Genomic DNA, 21,070 nt, shown 5'->3' on the forward strand with positions numbered 1-21,070 from the left:
AGAAGGAAATGGCAACCCACTCCAGTATTCTTGCCTGGGAAATCCCATGGATAGAGGAGACTGGAAGGCTACAAAAAGTCGGCTGTGAAGAGTCAGATATGACTGAAACAACTGAACATTCCCACATACACTAATGTATTATTGTAAAAAGATAAAACAAAATTGAAAACCAGAAAAAAAAAAAACTTATTTGGCTGCGCCAGGTCTTAATTGGGGCACGCAGGGTCTTTTAGTTGTGGCACACAAACTCTTAGTTGTGACATGTGGGCTCTGGTTCCCTGACCAGGGATTGAAACCGGGTCACTAAGTGTGGAGTCTTAGCCCCTGGACTGCCAGGGACGTCCCATGCTAAATACGGTTATGCACAACTTTGCCGTTTGTTGCCAGATTGTTCTTCAGAGGGGTTGTATCAATTTACATTCTCATAAGGAAGGCCCAAGAGATCCTAGCTGTCCGCATGCTTACCAGTACTTGTATTCTCAGACATTTCAGTTTAGCCCATCTGAAGAGTGTGAAGTACACTCATCAAAGTATGGTTTTAATTTGCATTCCCTTGATTAGCTGGTGAAAAAAACATCTACTCATAAGTTTATTGGACACTCAGGAGTCTTCATCTGTGAATTACCTGGGCCTGTTTTTCTGTTGAATTGTTTTTATTTATGTTTTTATTGATTTGTAATTATTGCTCTGTTACAGTTAGTAATCTTTTTTGTCAGTTATCTGTGTTACAAACATTTTCTCTTCGTGTGAGGCTTGTCTTTTCATTTTGTTTTATGGTACCTGTTCACGAGAACAAGTTTTTAATTTTAGTGCCAAATTTATCAGTCTTTCACAATTTGTGCTTCTTTTGGTCTCTTGTCTAAAAAAGCATTCCTATTCAGAGATCACAAAGAAATCCATCTATACATTTTTCTAAAACATTTACATTTTTTTCCTGTTGTGTATTTCTGTTTGTACTTGTTTTTTTTTTTTTTTTTAATGGAAGAGAAGGAACGAGTGGCTTTATTTCTTTGCCAGGCAAAGGGGAAACACAGTAGGCTAGTGCCTCAAGAACTGTGGCCCCTGAATTTTTTTTTTAAGCCATTAAAATTATCTTTGAAAGGATTATTATTATTATTATCTGTCTCCAGGGAGTGTGGACTCAGGTGACTAGAGATCAGAGTGAAAAGAAGACATTGTCTTTAGATAGTTTTGAGTTTTGAACATATGAACAAAATATCTATTCAAAAATTAGTGAATAATTTAAATAAAAATTCATTAAAAAGGTGCTACAAAAACAGAAATTGTTTTTCAGAAACACTTAAATCTCTAATGTACCTACAGTTAATTTTTGCGTATGGTGTAAAACAGGGATCCAACTTTAGCTTGTCCACAAAGATAGTCATGCCTTCCCATATTTCTTCCTTATTATTCTTTTATTTGGGGCTTCCCTGGTGTTCAGATGGTAAAGAATCTGCCTGCAACGTGGGAGACCTGGATTCCATCCCCGGGTGGGAAAGATCCCCGGGAGGAGGGCAGGGCAACCCACTCCAGTATTCTTGCCTGGAGAATCCCAAGGACAGAAGAGCCTGGCAGGTTACAGTCCATGGGGGTCACAAAGAGTCAGACATGACTAAGCACATTCTTTTTTTAAATTTTTTTAATTTTTTTCATTTATTTTTATTAGTTGGAGGCTTATTACTTTACAATATTGTAGTGGTTTTTGCCATACATTGACATGAATCAGCCATGGATTTACATGTGTTCCCCATCCCGATCCCCCCTCCCACTTCCCTCTCCATCCCATCCCTCTAGGTCTTCCCAGTGCACCAGCCCTGAGCACTTGTCTCATGCATCCAACCTGGGCTGGTGATCTCTTTCACCCTTGATAGTATACTTGTTTCAATGCTGTTCTCTCAGAGCATCCCACCCTCGCCTTCTCCCACAGAGTCCCAAAGTCTGTTCTGTACATCTGTGTCTCTTTTTCTGTTTTGCATATAGGGTTATCATTACCACTTTTTAAATTCCATATATATGCGTTAGTATACTGTATTGGTCTTTATCTTTCTGGCTTACTTCATTCTGTATAATGGGCTCCAGTTTCATCCATATTATTAGAACTGATTCAAATGAATTCTTTTTAATGGCTGAGTAATATTCCATAGTGTATATGTACCACAGCTTTCTTATCCATTCGTCTGCTGATGGGCATCTAGGTTGCTTCCATGTCCTGGCAATTGTAAACAGTAAGCACATTCTTTTACTTGACTTCTCCAGGTCTTAGTTGCGGCACACAGGCTCTTCCATCTTCATTGTGGCATGCGGGATCTTTTTTCTAAGTTGTGGCATATAAACTCTTACTTGCAGCATGTGGGGTCTAGTTCCCTGACCAGGGATCAAACCCAGACCCCTGCCTTGGGATCGTGGAAATTTGACTACCAGGAAAGTCCCCTTCCCATGTTCCTATGATTAGCTTATTTGTATTCATCCTTCAAAACTCAACTTAGATTCATATATATTCCAACTTTGCTGCCATGATAACCTATAGAGCAGTGCCATTCATCAGAAACACAATGAAAATCACACATGTAGTTTAAGATTTCTAGTGGTTACGTTAAATAAAGAAATAGGGGAAATTAATTTTAACAGTATATTTATTTAATCCAATATATTAATCAGGGTCAAAATTACTGCTATTGTTCACATTAATTTTCATACTAAATATTAAAAATCTAGTGTGTATTTTACATTTACAGGTGATCATAGGAGTTCTGTGGCTACCCATGGTGAGTGGTTATCATATTGGATGGCATGGCTGTAGACAGGTATCACAGAATGTGCCACATTATACTGGAAGGATCTGGGCTTGTATCAGCCTCTGTTTTTAGCCAGTGAGCTTCTGAAGGATGGGCACCAAGTCTTAATCATCTATGTACGCCTTCTCCGTGTACCTAGCGAGCGATTTGAGTAGAGGTCCTCAGTTTTTGGTTGAAAGGATTGAACGCTGACTGCTTTTTTAAAAACTGGGGTATACTTGCTTTACAATGTTGTACAATAAAGTGAATTAGCTATATGTCTACATTTATCCCCTCTCTCTTGGCCTTCCCTCCCCCTGACCCCACATCCCACCCGTCTAGATCATTACGGAGCACCAAGCTGAGCTCTCTATGTTACAAAGCAGGTTCCCACTAGCTGTCTATTTTACACATGGTGGTGTGTAGATGGGGCTTCCCCTGTGGCTCAGTCAGTAAAGAATCCTCCCACAATACGGAGGACCTAGGTTTGATCACTGGATTGGGAAGATCCCCTAGAGGAGAGCATGGCAACCCACTCTAGTATTCTTGCCTGGAGAACTCCATGGACAAAGGAGCCTGCTGGGCTACAGTCCACGGGGTCACAAAGAGTCGGACGCGACTGAGAGCACAGTGAGTTTATGTCAACCCCAATGTCCCAGTTCATCCCAGTACCCCCACCCCGTGTCCACATGGCCATTTTCTATGTCTGGGTCTCTATTTCTGCCCTGCAAATAGGTTCATCTGTACCATTTTTCTAGATTCGATATATGTGTTAATGTACTATGCTTTTCTCTTTCTGACTTACTTCACTCTGTATGACAAACACCTGGTTTATCTATATCTCTAGAAATAACCCAGTTTTGTTCTTTTTTATGGCTAATATTCCACTGCATACATGTACCACATCTTCTTTATCCATTCATCTGTCAATGGAGAACTCTGACTGTTGACACACTGTTCTTTACATAAATCTCAACCTGGTTCACTGGGGAGTTCTACCCAGGGGCCCTAGCTCTGCTCCCTGGAACCTCACATGAAGTGTGTGTGTGTGTGTGTGTGTGTGTGTGTGTGTTAGTCTTTCAGTCGTGTCCAGCTCTTTGCAACCCATGGACTGTCACCCAACAGGCTCCTCTGTCCATGGGATTCTCCAGGCAAGAACACTGGAGTGGGTAGTCATTCCCTTCTCCAGGGGATCTTCCCGACCCAGGGATTGAACCTGGGTCTCCTGCATGGGCAGGCAGATCTTTTACTGACTGAACCACCAGTGAGGGTCCCCTAAATTTTCTCTTCTAAATATCCCAGAGTGCTTTCCCTTCCTTCTCTGGTCCCTCCTTCTCTGAACAACCACTGGGCTTGTGTCAGGACTCACAAGTGCCTGGAGAAGGTTATGGTACATTCTCTATAATCATTTCTCATGTCAGTATTTTAGGCTCACAATCACACTGCAAGTTTCTTAATGCCCCAAGGTGAACAGAGCCTTGGAGCACTTCTCCCAGGTGAAATCTACGGTGCCCAGGTGGGTGCCAGGTACTCACACTCGGCCTTCTCTCAGGACTAATGTTTACAGTACATCTCATTTCTTCTGCTCAGATATTTTCCCCACTGCCTTGTCTCATCTTCAGAAATCAGAGCATTTCAGGGCTGAAAAAGCACACAGACATCCCAGTCTCATTCACTCACTTTTCAGTCAAGGGTAGGGAGAAGCCATGAATGATGTCTTGCCCCAAATCTCAGTACCAGAACCAAGGACCAGCAAAAACCCGAGTCCCAGTTCTGGACCAGTGTTTCCTCTATTTTGGCTTCCTCCTGGGCCTCCTCCTGCCAGAATCTTCCTCAGCCCCGCTCCCACCCAGGCTGAACAGGCTGCCCTCCAGGGATGGGGGGCACGGCCAGGGCTCCAAAGAAAGGTTTGGTGTTGCAGTCTGATGTGTGAACTGGGGGTGTGTGGCAGAAGGCCAGCAGTGGGTTAAAGTTAACACCAGACAATGATGCAATCACAGAGTCCAAATTGAGTGCAGGTCGCTTTAAGAAAGGAGTAGCTGTAATCTGAAGCCTGCTGGACGCTGGCTTGGGAGGCAGCAGAAAAGGCTCTGGTGCTCACAGGAGGCCCTCAGTGTGCAGACCCAGGCTGGGCGTGCAGCGGCGGTGCACCCACAGGTAAAGCAGCTCCCTGTCTGGTCCGCGTGCGTATCAGGGGACGATGGGAGGCTCCCCTGGGCTGGGGTGACCAGGGTGAGGCAGGTATAACTCCAGGGAGCAGAAAAGAGGGGTGCCAGGGAGAAGAGGTGGGGAGACCACAGTTCCTGCAGCTTGGGGACCAGGGTGAATAGGTGAGGGAGGACAGAGGGAGTTGAATGTCAGAAGGTCAGAACCCAATTATCCCTAAACCAACTGCACCACTAGAAGAAGCCGGGAAAACTCTTGAATGGAATGGGTTGGAAACAGTGGAGGAAGGAGGCAGTGGAGGGGAAGAAGCTGAGAATGTGGCTAGCTGCTGGGTCAGATCTGAGCAGCAGTTTGGGGTGGGGTGCTCTGCAACCCTGGGGGAAAGAGGCTGTTGGGTGCTGTGCCTCCACTGGGGAGCCCATCGGGCAGCCTGGCCATGGCTTAGACTCAGCTCCCTGTTGCCTTTTCAACATCAACTGGCGCCGATTTCAAAGGTAACTTCTCAACACTGCCAAGCAGCTGGCTTGCGGGGAGCCCTCCGGGGGCAGGGGTTGTGTGCTGGGATGGAGGGCAGCGAGGTCCTTCTCTCCAGGGCCCACCCGTTTTCTTTGGCCAAGTCAGCTGCCAGTACAAGCTGGGAGATCAATGGGATCTCGGCCTCTCGCAAACAATGACCGCTATTGAGTCCAGCCGGGGTATGGGATTTGGGGGCTTAGCTGCCAGAGCTGGAGAGGTTGGCCGCCTGCACTCTCGGTGCTCCCTGGGGCCAGCCACATCAAGGGGCGGGTCTGGGCCAGAGAAGAACTTCAGGCTTCCCGGAAACCCCATCATTGTCTGGCCCATGCCAGTCCACCAGAAGTTCAGCCCCCAGGCTGGGGGTGGGAGGGGAAGCAGGCCAGGGAATTCTGTTCCCAAGACTGATCCTTCCGGGGTGTGGGGAGCCGAAACCCCTGGGTGCTCTGCCTCCACGCATTCAGGTTCCAAGACTTCAGAAAAAAAAGTTGCCTGGGGACTTGGTGGGGTCACCACGGTGGGGTGGATCCGGAGGGGACCCCTCGGGATCTCCCTCCCAGAGACAGGGAGGAGGGTGGTGGCCTTCCCTGCACTGCCTGTGAGGTCCACCGCCATGTGGCTTAAAGGCCATATGGTTCTGGGAGGAGGAGGAGGAGGAGGAGGAGGAGTGATGGTGTTTGTCTCACCACTGGGTTTAATCTGAAACACATGTACTGGCTCAAATGTATCCTTCCAGCCGGTAGGCAGGATCTCAAAATTGCAGTTCCTTGTGTCTCTTGATTGGGGCAATGTGGCTGAGAGGCAGACCTGAGCTTGGCCGAGCTGGGAGGAGAGTCACCTCCTCCCCGCCCCCCCGGCTTGGACACTGCCCTTTGGACTGGATGGCACCACTGTGCCTGTGCCCCTGGCCAGGTGATGGCTGCCTGGCCCAGCCCACAGAGCCGTCCCCTTGGACAAGGCACCGAGTGTGCTCAGAGGGGCCCCCCTGTGCAGAAGACCCTTACTCTCAACCCTGTCCCTGCCCTTGCAGGGGGCTTCCAAGAATCTCTCCACTTCCCTCATCCCCAGGGCTTGAGGTGGAGGGTTCAAAGAGGTACCGTTAATACTGTGTGTCCTGGCGACTGGCTCTGGCAGCTGTGGACCCGGGTGCCTTTCCCTGCCAGGGTCCCTCACCACCGCATCTTCAGTTCTCAGCCCACCCACGTGGTAACAGTGATCACATGACCCAAGGTTTGAGCTCAAACTCTGTAGGAGCTCCTATAGAGAAGATCTACCTTCAACAGCATCTGGACTTGGTTTCCTTAAACACCAGGCCAGGGTGGCATCTCTCACCTCCTCCCTCCTCCCTCGGTTCCCTACCCTGGGCCAGGGACTAGAGCTAATGGCTTTTCCTCGAGCCCTGCCGCCCCTGCGTCTCACTGAATTTCCAGTCTCTGCTAAACCAGTTTGCTGGGGCTCAGGCAGGGAAGGGCCCTGCCAGCTCTGGGTGGGGCTGGCCGGGTGGAAAGAGCAGCTGTGAGCCTAGACGCTGTTACAGGCTCTGTCTTGCCTGCAGAAAGTTCTTCCTGTTGCCTCAGTGGACAATTTCTCCTTGAGTGGCAGGGGTTGCCATGCAGAAGAGCAGCTGGCTGAGAACAGAGCGGTCAGTGGAACTCACTGGGAGATACATGCTCGGGATCAGGATTTAGAGAAAAAGCCAGGCTGGTACCCACTGGCCATCCAGCCATAAGCAGAACAAATTCAGAGGCCATCTTTTCTTTTGGTGCCTTTCACATTGTCCAGAAGATTATGTCAGTCGCTCAGTTGTGTCTGACTCTTTGTGACCCCATGGACTGTAGCTTGCCAGACTCTTCTGTCCATAGGATTCTCCAGGCAAGAATACCGGAGTGGGTAGCCATTCACTTCTCCAGGGTATCTTCCTGACTCAGGGATCAAATCTGGGTCTCTTACATTGCAGGCAGATTCTTTACCGTCTGAGCCACCAAGGCAGACTTAATTTTAAGGACTTTGCACCCAAATCGCACACTGCATTCTTTTTTTTTTTTTTGGCCACGTAGCATGTGGGATCTTAGTTCTCCAACCAGGGATCAAGCCCAGCCCCCTGCATTGCAAGTTCGGAGTCTTAACCATTAGATACCAGGGAATTCCCCACACACTGCACTCTTAATTTTCCTATTTGTTCTGAGAAGTCAGAAAAGTGTGTGTGTTTGCATGCATGTGTACTAAGTCGCTTGAGTCGTGTCCCATTCTCTGCGACCCCCTGGACTGTAGCCCGCTAGGCTCTTCTGTCCATGGGATTCTCCAGGCAAGAATCCTGGAGTGGGTTGCCATGCCCTCCTCCAGGGGACCTTCCCAAAGCAGGGATCAAACCTGCATCTCTTTAGTGTCCTTCACTGGCAAGGGGCTTCTTTACCAGTAATGCCTACTGGGAAGCCCCGAGTATGTGTTTATGGGTATACAAAAGGAAGAGAGAGTTTGAGACCCTTGGCCTGTGTCTGTGTTGTAGGGGAGGTGAGAGGTAGGGAAGACAGATTATAAATTCTTGACTCAGCAATGTGAATGGAGGGAGAACAGGGACCAGCCAGAGGTCCTGACAGCTGGGACCTTATCCCTCTCTCTAACCAGAAGGCCCTCAGAAGACCTTATTTATGAACTCCCCACTGCCTTCATCCCCTCCCACCTCCACATCCTGACCCCAAGGTTGAGCTCACAGAGGCAATGAGATGGGGGAGTCTGCACTCAGAGTTCCCTTTGCCCTTGTGGTTCAGAGGCTGGATCAGAGTCGTGTCCAAAGAGGCTACTGCTGGGGAGGTGTAGGAATGTGGGTGGCCTTACTAAGACATGGTATTATTTAACTTGAAGGAAAGAACTCTGAGGGGTGTCAGAGCGGGTTCCAAGCTGGTAGGAGGAAGAGGACTTGGTTCCCCAAGGGGAAAGAGGGGTCCCTGAGGCTCCAGGAGTAGGGAGACACAATTTGACTCAGGGATCATTGGAGAATTCACCTGTCTTTGGCCCTGCTGAGTGCTATGAAGGCATCACTGAATTTAATTCTCTTCGCAACAGGTAAGAATTGATTTCCATTTTACAAGAGAAGACACTGGGCTTTAGAGAGGTATTAAGACACAGAACTGGGGACTTCCCTGGTAGTTCAGTGACTAAGACTGCGTTCCCAATGCAGGGGGTCCAGTTTCAACCCCTGATTGGGGAACTGGATCCCACATGCCAAAACTAAGAGTTCACACGCATCTAAAGAAAAAAAAAGATTCCCATGTGCTGCAATTGAGACCTGGCACAGCCATAAACAGACAAACAAAAAAGACACAGGATTGATGGGAATTCCCTGGCAGTCCAGTGGCTAGAACTCAGCATTTTCACTGCCTGAATCTGGGTTTGATCCCTGGTCAGGGAACTAAGATCCCATGATTCCCTGATGAAACCACAGTTTCCAGGGCAGAGCAATTCAAGGAGAGAGTTTGAGAGCTTCTTGTGGGGGACCTGGGGCTGGACCAGATGCCCCCATTCTCTGTGTTCTATGATTCTACATCTGAGATTCTGCCCCCATGCTATTACTAGACATAGATCCAAATCCTATATAACGAGCTGGTCAGGTGCCTGCAGGGAACAGCCTTGGTGTGCATTTAGGCTGGATCACGCCCCCACACAGAAGCCCACTGCTGGGCCTTCACCATCCTGGAGGTTTAGGCCTGAAGGAGGGTCTCCTGGCACAGACCATGAATGAAAGCACAAGCTCGCCATAGGACTGTGGGCTGTGAGCAGGGGGAGGGCTGGGGAGGTGCTGAGAGGGAGGGGTTAGCAAGCTGAGGGTCCACTTCCAGCCAGGGGGGAGGCTGGACAGAAGGTGCCTGGCCCTGCTCCCTGCCCAGGGCGGCTGGTGGTGCAGGGTGGTGGTGAGGGAAGCAGCCTGCCTCCTCTTTTGCTCTCTTGCAGGCCCCGAGATGCAGGCCCTCGCGCTACTCCTCTGGACTGGAGCCCTCCTTGGGCTTGGCCGCTGCCAGAACGCCGGCCCGGAGGCGGTCAGTAGGAGTTGGGTGCGGTGGGGGCCTGGGGCGGGGTGGGGGGGACGACGTTAGCCATCCCAGCCCCGCCTCGCCAGGCAGCACGGGGAGACTGGACAGCACCCAGGCTGCAGACCAGGCTCTGGTCTTTCCATCCAGACAGGGCCTTGGTTTTTCCAAGAGCAAAACAGAAAGCGTCTCGCCCTGCCTTTCAGAGGACGGGGGTCGGGGAGGGTAGCCGGCGGGGGGGGGGGGGGGGGGGGCGGGGAAGATCCAAGTAGGTGAAAGGCGAAAGCCCTCTAATAAGCGCTTCAGTGAAGATTTTCTCATTACCCTGCATTACTTATGGGTCTCACTGAGGAGCTGGTGGTCTTGGATGTTTGCTCCAATCCTAACTAGGGGGCAGCAGAGATGTAAGAGCATGGAAATGCCTCTTTCCTGTCCAGAGAGAGTACAGTCGGGTTGCAAAGGCGGATGCCAAGAAGTCTAGGCTATGTGACAGTCGGGGGTAGGGAGGTGGTGGTGACTGTCACAAGGGTGGCCAGGCCAGGTGGGGCATATTGGCAGGAGCTCTGGACTTTATTGTGAGTTCCAAGTTTGAATTCTGGTTCCACCTGTCACCAGTTTTTTTATTTTAGATAAGTCACTGTAACTTGAATCTATTTTCTTATCTATAAGACGGGATGAAAAATACTCATCCTTACAGGGCCAACGTGGACAGTGACTTATTTATCTACTGAACATCCAATCTGTAGGTGCTGGGGATGGGTGGAAATATAAGACTCAGTTCTGGCCTTCAAGGAACTGTTTTAAGACATTAATCTTTGAGGATATCACTTACATCAACTAGTATGAAATGAAGTAACTCAAATGAAAAGAACCACCACAGAGCCTGGCGCATGGTATACACATGGTAAGTGGTTAATATGTGAGTGGTAGTTGACTCTCAAAAATGGCCAGAGAACTAAAGATGCCTTCATATTGGGGCCACCAGAGAAAGTCTGTGATGGAGGAGGTGATGTCTGATCCGGGCCAAGAAAGAACAAGGAGGGTTTGATAGGAGGGTCCAGGTGGAAACCTGGGAGCAGTGGGCAAGTCTGAGCAGACAGGGAGACTCTGGCCTGAGAACAGAATTTCTTGGGAAGGGGGACTTCCCTCCATTTTTTTTCTTTTTTTTTACCATGAGTCACAGGCCTGAAGCTCACAGGTCACTGGTGTTTAAAGCTGGCCAGCTAACCTCTCTTGAGGGTTGCCTCTCCCCAGTGGAGCACCCCCATAGGAGTAGGGGACACAGACTCAGTCCAACAGATGGCTATACCTCTTCAGGCAGGACAGCCTTCAGGGACTAGAAGGACAGTCCCACGCCAAGCCAGGAGACCAGTCACCCCCTGCTCATCTGCACTGGTCCTTGTACTCAAATGCAGGGCTCCCTGGCCCCCGAGAGCACGGGGGCACCAGTGGAGGAAGAGGATCCCTTCTTCAAGGTCCCTGTGAACAAGCTGGCGGCGGCCATCTCCAACTTTGGCTATGACCTGTACCGCGTGAGATCTGGCGAAAGCCCCACCGCCAACGTGCTGCTGTCTCCGCTCAGCGTGGCCACGGCGCTCTCTGCCCTGTCGCTGGGTGAGTCCCCCACTGCAGAAAGCCCGGGATCCCAGAGCCGCCCTCTGACCTCTGTACATAGCTGACTCTAGGCCCTGGACACACTTCACTTAGGGAGGGTGATGAGGCCAGAGAGGCTGGCCCAGGGTCCTGGCATGTACGAGTGGGGGCTCAGGTTGGGGAGGGGGGCGCGGAGCGCTGCCGACACAGGCGTGTGGCCTTGGGACCAACGGTCTCTGCTCTCACTCGGGCCACACAGCTGAGTTCATGGGGAAAAGTAGGAAATAGGAAGCTGTGGAACAGTCTGGTAAGTGCTGTGATGGGAGAAGTATGGGGACTTTGAACCCTCACTCCCATCCTTTTATCTTTCCAGGCCTGATGCCTTTGGCCTACCTTCAGGAAAACCTATTTTTCCTCCACTGCCTTCAAATTCCTCCCCACCTAGAAAATCTCCAGGTACCAGGAGATAGATAGGCTCAGGGTTCAGTGTCCCCAAGAGCTTGGCTGACATGGGCCAGGCAAGCAGTTACAGAGCCTCACACGCCTGTTCCCCTTGGCAGGTGCGGAACAGCGGACAGAATCCATCATTCACAGGGCTCTGTACTACGACCTGATCAGTAACCCAGACATCCACGGCACCTACAAGGACCTCCTTGCCTCTGTCACCGCCCCCCAGAAGAACCTTAAGAGCGCTTCCCGGATTATCTTTGAGAAGAGTGAGTCACCAGAGCATGTCTGCCTGGGGCCAGGCCGGGCACTGGGGGGTGGGCAGGAAGGGGCCGCATGAGTACAAAGAGGATCAGAAAGAGGATATGGGCTGAAGGAGGCAGAGGGAGGGTTGGGGGAGGACAGTCACGTGAAGAGAAACAGCAATGAGTGAAATCTGTTGTTCCCCATCCAGTGCTCGGGGAAGCTGGCACGGAGTCCGGAGAGCCCCGGAAGGATGCCAGGCAGGGAGTCAGGGCCTGCCGAGGATCAGGCAGAGCCACAGACTGTCAGGGAGGATGCTGGGTGAGGTCTCAGAGTGCACTAACCTCTGCCCCATCTCTTCGCAGAGCTTCGGATAAAAGCCAGCTTCATCCCACCCCTGGAGAAGTCATATGGGACCAGGCCCAGAATCCTAACCGGCAACTCTCGAATAGACCTTCAGGAGATTAACAACTGGGTGCAGGCCCAGATGAAAGGCAAAGTCTCTAGGTCCACGAGGGAGATGCCCAGTGAGATCAGCATTTTCCTCCTGGGCGTGGCTTACTTCAAGGGTGAGGGCTTCTCCACTTGGCTTTCGGACGAGGGTGGACAGTGGGTGTCAAGAAGGGGCCAGGAAGGAGGGGACGTCAAAGGCAGAGGAGGACCCTGGAAAGGTCCTTGCCTGAAGGCTGCCTGCTTGTCACCAAACCCAAGGCAAACATTGGATAAGTACCTACAAAGTGTAAGGGGTGGTGGATAAAGACCAGCAGAGATAAGGGGGCACTCCCACTCCTGTGCCTTTTTTGGAGCGGGCATTGGTAGAGGGCCCATGCCCGGCTCTGGCTGGAGAGACCTGCATGAACTTCATAGCTTTTTTGAGCCTGTTTTCTCATCTGTCACTGGGAGATGGCAAACTGATTTCAGAGGCACTCTGTGTGTGTTGTCTCCTATCTTCTCATGGACCTAGCATCATGCCTGGGACACACAGCAGGTACTCGATAAACCAAGAGTGTGTGTGTGTGCTAAGTTGGTTCAGTTGTGTCTCTTTGCAACTCTATGGACTACAGCCCACCAGGCTCTTTTGTCCATGGAACTCCCCGGGCAAGAATACTGGAGTGGGTTGCCATGTCCTCCTCCAGGGGATTTTCCCAACCCAGGGATTGAACCCACATCTCTTACATCTCATGCATTGGCAGGCAGATTCTTTACCACTACCACCACTTGGGAAGCCCTTGATAAACCATGTTAGTTCTCTAATAATGTTTTTCTAGGCCATGGTGAGGTACCCAACTATTCCACAGGCCCAGTGTGAGGCCAGCCCTATTCATGAGACTTGGGTGGGATTTGGGCAACCTCCCCTTAAAAAGCTTCACACTGTCTATCAGGCAGTGTTGAAAGAGGACCCCTAACCCCCCAGAGAAAAGTCCTTCATGAAGCACTGAGATCCAGGAAGTGAAAGAAGCTGTCACAGACCAGTATGTTAAAGACCACGTTAAACGATCGGCTCACTGTGTGAGCACTGGCAAGTCACTTTTCTCTGGGTGTTCATGGTTTTTCATCTATGAGATGGTCAATGACATGACATCACAGTCCCTTCCAACTCTGGCCTCCCTGCAGTGTCTCCCGGACACATCACTGTAGAGTGTGTACACTCTACACCTTTCTCCTAGCTATCACAGAACTTGAATAAACCTGACAATATTTCTTTCTGAGTTTACATGTGGAAGGTAGTCAGGACCCTCAAAATATCATGGTCCAGACTGCCCATCCCAAGACAGATCTATTCCCTGATGTGTAAGGGCCTCTGATGACTCAGATTCCTGCTGTTGTTTAATTGCTAAGTGGACTCTTTTGCAATCCCATGGACTGTAGCTCCTCTGTCCATGGGATTTCCCAGGCAAGCATACTGGAGTGGGTTGCCATGTCATCCTCCAGGTGATCTTCCCAACCCAAGGGTTGCACTCAATTCTCAGTTCTTTACCACTGAGCCATCAGGGAATCCCAAGATTCCTGTAGCTGGGCAATTTTCAGCAGTATGCCTTTCTGGTCTCCTGGGGCTCAGGGCACTCCATCTGTTTCATTCCAGGGCAGTGGGTAACAAAGTTTGACTCCAGAAAGACTTCCCTGGAGGATTTCCACTTGGATGAGGAGAGGACCGTGAAAGTCCCCATGATGTCAGACCCTAAGGCCGTTTTACGGTACGGCTTGGATTCTGATCTCAACTGCAAGGTCTGTATGGGCAGTGAGTGGCGGTGTGGGTTCAGGCAGGATGGCGCAGTGGGAATAGAATGGCCTTTGAGATCTGACAGCAGTCTGAATTATTCATTGACTTATTTACGGCTGAGTTGGGTCTTCCTTGCTGTGCAGCACGGGCTTTCTGTACTTGTGGGGTGGGCTTCTCATTGTGGTGGCTTCTCTTGTTATGGAGCTGTCTGAATTTTACCTGCTATGTGCCCTTCAGTAAGTTAAGAGCTTTTCTGAGTGGGTTGCCATGCCCTCCTCCAGGGGATCTTCCCAACCCAGGGATTGAACCCAGGTCTCCTGCATTGCAGGTGGATTCTTTACCAGCTGAACCACAAGGGAAGCCCAAGAATACCGGAGTGGGTAGCCTATCCCTTCTCTTGCAGACCTTCCCGACCCAGGAATCAAATCGGGGTCTCTGGCATTGCAGGCAGATTCTTTACCAACTGAGCTATCAGGGAAGCCCCACTAGCTAAGCCCTTTGTTTCTAAAAATGAAGGGCCATAGCTATTGAAACTTATCCTCCAACTCAGGGTTTGTCGCAAGGGTTGGTAAAGTGAAACTGAGTCCTCAAGACTGGGCACTCAAATACTGGTTATTTATTATTTATTTGTCTTTCCTTCTCTTTTTTTGGGGAGAACTTGTATTTATAAAAATCCAAACTTTCAAAATCTGTCGCAAACTCCAAGTTGCTGGCATTCTAAGTCTCTCCTAGCTGACTTAAGAAAATTCTAAGTCAGTAGTTTTTTTCTTTGGGAATCTGACAAAATGCCTGAAGCACTGGAGAGAAATGCCACATATGCATCTCTGCAGGTGATTTCAGGGGCTCTTGGGACCCCCGATGCCATCTGCCCCTTAGGTGAAAGACCTCAGCTCAGAGGGCCATTGTATTGCCGCTTCTGCATTGCTGTTCCCAGTGCCCTCATTTCTAGTCCGGGGCTCTGTATATAACAGATGATCAGTAACTATTGGCCGACAAACCTTGGAAGAAAACACAGACCTGGGAATTCAATTCTGGCTCTTTAGAAAACCACAGAAGAAAATTCTTTCAGCAGATAACTTCAGTTGGTATTCAGCTAAGAAAAGACAATGGCTTATGCTTGAAGAAACATCAGTAGATAGCTTTGATTTATTTAGCTGCATCAGGTCTTAGTTGCCTCATGCAGGGTCTTTCATTGCAGTGCAAGGACTCTCTAGTTGTGGCCCATGGGCTTAGCTGCTCTGCAGCATTTGGGATCTTATTTCTCACCCCAGGGATTGTCGGTGCCCCCTGCAATGCCAGAATTCTTTAACCACTCTACCACCAGGGAAGTCCCAGCAGTAGACATCTTGCTGCCGGAATGCAACAGCTTAGAGGGACAACTGTTATACAGACGAGGGGTGGGGGAAGCGAGGCAAGGCCTGGTCCCAGGAGAGAAGGCGGCTAGGGGTGTTTGTCCATCGCTAGGCTCCTGGGCTCCAAATGTCTAACCCATGTGCTTCCTCTGTTGTTTCAGATTGCCCAGCTGCCCTTGACTGGGAGCACAAGTATCATCTTCTTCCTGCCTCAGAGAGTGACCCAGAACTTGACCTTGATAGAAGAGAGCCTCACCTCTGAGTTCATTCATGACATAGACCGAGAACTGAAGACTGTTCAGGCGGTCCTGGCCATTCCCAAGCTGAAGCTGAGTTATGAAGGCGAACTCACGAAGTCTGTGCAGGAGCTGAGTACGGCTACAACACCTCTTTGCTCTTGGGGAGGGTGGGGTTGAATCTTTGAGTCTTCCTTCCACCTTGCTACAGTGAAAGTGAAAGTCGCTCAGTTGTGCCGACTCTGCGACCCCATGGATTGGAATTCCCATGGAATTCTCCAGGTCAGAATACTGGAGTGGGTAGCCTTTCCCTTCTCCAGGAGATCTTCCCAACCCAGGGATCAAACCCAGGTCTCCTGCATTGCAGGCAGATTCTTTACCAGCTGAGCCACAAGGGAAGTCCTCCACCTTGCTAAACAGAATGCAAAGCCTCCACGGACTAATACTGGGGCCCGGGATGATTCCTTCATTCTAATAGTGCTGGAGGGGAAGGCTGAACTGCCTTCCTTATCAGACTCATTCCTAAGCCCCCAGAGCATACATCCTATAACAGGAACTCTGAACACTGCCTCTCAAGATAGGTCCCTTGACCTGGTTTCTAATCTTAACCTCATTGGCTGAGTGCTCTTAGGCAAGTCACTTAACCCTTAACCAGCCCAGAGCTCTATGTATGTCACAGACAGCCAAAAGCAGTGTTCCACCCCCACTTTGCTTGCCTTCTTGAGAATCAGGTTTGTATTCTTTCTTGTAGCGTTCACAAGGCAAGGTTTTATTTTTTTTTTTTTCTTGACAAGGCAAGGTTTTAATGGAAATCTTTCTCAATTTCTGCAGAGCTGCAATCCCTGTTTGATGCACCAGACTTTAGCAAGATCACGGGCAAACCTATCAAACTCACTCAAGTGGAACATCGCATCGGATTCGAGTGGAATGAGGATGGGGCAGGTACTAACCCCAGCCCAGGGGTCCAGCCTGCCCGCCTCACCTTCCCTCTGGACTATCACCTTAACCAACCTTTCATCTTTGTACTGAGGGACACAGACACAGGGGCCCTTCTCTTCATAGGCAAAATTCTGGACCCCAGGGGCACTTAATACTCCAACTTAATGTTCAAATACCCCAGAAGAAAAAAACACTAGCGGGATGGCAGATTATATATTATATGAAGGCTGCCCCTATGTTTCAATGTATACTTTGCAATAAAAGTGCTTTATCCTTACCTTTCGTTACCCTGCTCCTCCTCCTATTTTGAGCTATGTTAAATTTAATATGAAGACAAATAGCCCTTTAGGAATTTGTTGGTCCCGTCTTTATAGGCTGGGTCTATCTATACTGCAGAAAGTCACCATATGAGATATGAACTTTAGTTATCTGCACTATATAATGCTGGGACTGATTCTCTGCTCTGTGGGGGTTCACACTTTAGGACACCAATCCCCCTGGGAAGAGATTTCCTGTTTCTATAATCAGTGGAGCCAGCTCTTAAACACACAGGATTTTGCATGCTAAGTTGCTTCAGTCATGTCCGACTCTTTGCGACCCTGTAGACTGTTGCCCGAAAGGCTCCTCTGTCCATGGGATTCTCCAGGCAAGAATACTGGAGTGGGTTGCCATGCCTTCCTCCAGGGGATCTTCCCGACCCAGGGATTGAACCTGTGTCTCTATGTCTCCTGCTTTGGCAGGTGGGTTCTTAACCACTAGCACCACCTGGGAAGCACAAGACTTCAGGTTTTTTATTTTTTGGCCACACTACATAGCATGTGGGATCTTAGTTTCCCTGGGCCTCCTGCTTTGGAAGTGTGGAGTCTTAGTCACTGGACCCCCAGGCAAGTCTTGGACTTTAGGTCTTAAATCATGCACAGATAATCCCCTTGTCAAGCTAATGTCACCTGACAACACAGGTTAACATGCAGACAGAACAGGGAGGAAGCTTGTAACTTCAGGAAATAATTCTTTATTTTATAGAGCATTTAAAGAAAGCTCTTAAGTTCACATAAAAATGAGGTCTGTGATGTAAAATTCTACCCACATTCTTTTTAAGGAAGTGGGCCTATTTTACAAAGTACAGCAGAACCTTTTTTTCAGGAACTTGAAACGTGCCAAGTGTTTCAAGAACAGAACAACTACAGAATTGGCCACAGGACTAAATTTTTCTTCTTGAAAGTCAGCTCTACCCAAACATCTCATTGGCCATGGCCTCTGCCACAGTGAGTTAGTAGAAAGGAAGATAAACGAGATTCTGCCTGCCCTTCATCCAAAGGTTTGAGTGCAAACCGTGTTCTGAACACTCGGCTTCTTGAAAAGCTACTGCCAGACAGCTTCAAGGCCATTCAGTTCCTGATTATAAATGCCAGGGCAACCACCAGGCACTTCTTGGGCATGGATGGGGTGGGCAAGCTCTCAAAGCAGTGTGAATTCTTTTCCACTAACTCATCTGAACCACTTGGTCCCCAGTGGTGACAGAGAACCCAGGGTTCAGATCCAGAGACTCTGGCCTTCTCATGGGGTTTAGACCGGCGTCCCCAACCTCCAGGATCTAACACCTGATGATCTGAGGTGGAGCTGATGTAATAACAATAGACATAAAGTGCACAACAGGCATAATGTGCTCGAATCATCCCCAAACCATCCCCACCCCACTCCTGGTCCGTGGAAAAACTGTCTTCCATGAAACCAGTCCCCGATGCCAAAAACGTCTAGACCAGTGCTATACAACCAGGTAGACAATAGTTTTCCTTCCTAGCTTGTCTCTTAGGTCTGAAACCACAAGCAGCCAGGCCCACACCCTCAGCATCTTCTGAAGCTGTTTTTCCCCCTTTTCAGTACTTACATAGTCTGTATTTCATTTGCCTGCTTGGGGAGATAGAAAAAAAGCAATCTCTTTTCAGGTTTGCTAATAAACATAACTCAGAAAGGATGTGTTATAAAGCCTTCGCTACAAGTTTGATTTTATTAGTGTTTGGTCAGTGAGTCAGCCAAGAGTATAGAGTGAAATCCAGAGAACAAGGACTGGAAAACTAGTAGAAAACAAATTGAGAGTTGCCATCCTAGCCCAACAATAAAATGGCCCCATATTTATTTCTCTATTCATAATTTATACACTACTGGTTTAAACAAAGGATCTGAGGAAGCTAGATAACATAAATGAAACTGTCTCTCTAGAGGTAAGGAGCCTCACTGACTTCTGGCTTTATAACTATTTTTCAATTACAACACAACTATTAAGAGTTTAAGTTCCCACTGGAGTGGTACACAACATTTCATTACTGCTAGAAACCATAGGAATGTTCCAGTGAAGCAGACATCATCATTTAGAGAGGTGGCGTCTAGCCAAAACCCTAGGCTAACATCCAGATGCCTGCAGATCAGCTAAAATCCTTTTAAAGGGCTTAGGTTCTCCAGATACCAGTTTGAAGTCTTTTCTGGGAAATGGGAATTTGTGCTGGAGAGTAGTTAACTACTTCAAAAAACATCCATCAAAATAGGTGAGCCTGTCTCTAACCGCGATGCTGTCCAAGTCCGCCCCCATCCCATACACCAGGCTTGTGACTGTCAGGCAGGTCCTGTGTTTTTAGGTGACAGCTCAGTAGCAACAGACGCTCTTTAACTCACCCCACCCTATTCCTGAGGTCCCTCAGGGATGGGCAGCAAGTCCAATAAACAGGATTTCATCTTTTGTAGCTCCTGGATCTCGTCATTCCAAGGGCCATAATGTACCAACAGGACCTTCTCTGCCTTCTGTATTGTGTTCAGAGCTTCGGGTATTGCACACCTGAATCAAAAGAAGGTAAAGAGGAGTGAACCCATGTATTCAATCAGGCAAACATTAGTGGAGGGCCTACTCACATCCTGTGAAGAGTGCAGAGTAGATAACTTTTGTTTTCAAGAACCCTATAGTCTAGAAGGGCAGATGAGACTCACAATCACACTGAAAGGTAGAGTCTGAAATGAAAGTTACCAAAAAAAGTACAAAGATTCCAAGATACTGAGAGACAGGCAGGTCTCAAAGTGCTCATCCGGCATTTTTGTTGTTGTTCAGTTGCTAAGTCAAGTCTGAGTCTTTGTGACCACATGGTCCTGTATTTACTCAAGGTTTACTCAGGAGTCTTTGTCTCAAGAGTCACCAGGTCCGTCTGTGACCTGATTCTGCAGCTCTTTGCCCTCTCTCTGACCGAATGGGCTGCCTCTATGTCTCGGGTATCAGGCCCACCCACCACACAGTCCCAGGACCGAGTTTCAAACATTTCACCACACCAATGGCAGCTTTATCAAGGCTGGACATATTCCATCTAGAAATACAGACAGTGGGGCCTCCTATTGATCCCAGTTACAAAAGTGGATGAGGCCATCAGCTCATCAACCCCACTGTTCTTACAACTTTTAAAGTTGGGTTTCTCAACCTAGACGATATTGACATTTGGGGGCCGGGTAATTCTTAGCTGGGGGTCGTGGTGATGCCGTCTCATGCACTGTTGGATGTTTAACAGTATCTCTGGCCTCCACCCCGAGTCCTAACAATTAAAAACGTCTTCAGACATTGCCAGACGTCCCCTGGGGAGCAAGAAGACTCATGCTTGATTACAACTGCTTTAAAAAGAATAGGACCAGGAAGAAGGAAGAGGGCCTGGGGCTGAGGGTGCTGAGAATGAGTGCCGAGGGAGGGAGGGAGGAGGGGACTGAGAAGAATGGCTAAGAACTGCTATGACGGTGGGCATGGGGAGGGGGGAGCACTGAGGCAACTTCTCCCAGGGAAACTCCCTTCAGAGCTAAGAGCTTCCCCGTTATCTCCCAGGAGGGAATTCTAAAGCGACAAATGTGTCAGCAGGACAGAAGGAAGGGATCACTCCTAAAGGGGAAATAAAGACATTTCACTTTATTTTCATTCCGGGGCCTCGTGACCTAATTTCCTAGAGAAACTGTTCAGCCCTCATCAGAGCCTCATCTCTCTTCTACAGAGCAGTAGGGCGCTGTGGGAGCAAAAAGGAACACACAGAAGAGCCTCGTATAAAATCAGTATGTGGCCCAGCAAAGTGCTAGCAAACAAGACTTACCCATTGAAGAAGACTTGGGCCAGTTTGAAGAGCTCATGGCCCATCTCCACACTGGATGGCCCGTGGTGGACCTCCACTACTCGGAGACTCTCCTGAAGGTGGGTCGCTGACTTCTCCCAGTCCCCTGCAAAGACAGGAAGATCTGGATCCAGCCGAGAACCACAGTCAGCTGTGGATGAACTTGTTCTGGGAAAGGAAAGCTGAATGGAAGGGAGAGTAGCCTCAGATGAAAGACTGAGAGACCCAACCAGACAAGGCCAAGGTCACGACTGCACACACAAGGCAGGCTGATTCCTCGGAGCGGAAGATGCAGACACAGGCCATTACCTAAGGCAGCATAGGCCTGGGCCAAGGTGTCCTCGATTTCTCCCACCACGCTGTGGTCCGCAGACAGGAAGCTCTCGGCATCACTCTGACACCCCAGCAACAGCTGAATGGCGAGCTCTATCAAT

At 49.1% G+C, this 21,070-nt stretch overlaps 2 protein-coding genes across 5 annotated transcripts in view; one reads left to right on the top strand and one right to left on the bottom strand.

Annotated features, from left to right (window-relative positions):
• The first annotated feature begins 4,811 nt into the window (after positions 1–4,811).
• On the top strand, positions 4,812–16,786 carry SERPINF1 (serpin family F member 1). 2 transcript variants are annotated; one of them, XM_043903356.1, is made up of 8 exons: positions 4,812–4,931; positions 9,402–9,487; positions 10,894–11,092; positions 11,632–11,787; positions 12,127–12,330; positions 13,845–13,987; positions 15,496–15,706; positions 16,402–16,786. In XM_043903356.1, exons 2-8 carry the CDS (start codon positions 9,410–9,412, stop codon positions 16,659–16,661), a joined length of 1,251 nt encoding a protein of 416 aa, XP_043759291.1. In that variant the 5' UTR covers positions 4,812–4,931; positions 9,402–9,409; the 3' UTR covers positions 16,662–16,786. The 2 variants fall into 2 exon arrangements, with proteins under 2 accessions (XP_043759291.1, XP_043759290.1); XM_043903355.1 differs by lacking the exon at positions 4,812–4,931 and adding an exon at positions 8,498–8,516.
• A 719-nt stretch (positions 16,787–17,505) lies between these two features.
• SMYD4 (SET and MYND domain containing 4) overlaps positions 17,506–21,070 on the bottom strand; it is a 41,262-nt gene continuing 37,697 nt past the window's right edge. For 2 of the 3 annotated variants that reach the window (XM_043903358.1, XM_043903357.1), the window contains exons 9-11: positions 20,946–21,062; positions 20,619–20,742; positions 17,506–19,339 (exon numbers count right to left, since the gene is read on the bottom strand). In XM_043903358.1, coding sequence (XP_043759293.1) covers positions 19,186–19,339; positions 20,619–20,742; positions 20,946–21,062 — 395 coding nt within the window. In that variant the 3' untranslated portion in view covers positions 17,506–19,185. Of the gene's footprint in view, positions 19,340–20,618; positions 20,743–20,945; positions 21,063–21,070 lie in introns of those variants that run through there. The other variant, XM_043903359.1, reaches the window with a different exon arrangement.

Source organism: Cervus elaphus, chromosome 5 (assembly GCF_910594005.1).
Source record: "Cervus elaphus chromosome 5, mCerEla1.1, whole genome shotgun sequence".
NCBI classification, from domain to species: domain Eukaryota; kingdom Metazoa; phylum Chordata; class Mammalia; order Artiodactyla; family Cervidae; genus Cervus; species Cervus elaphus.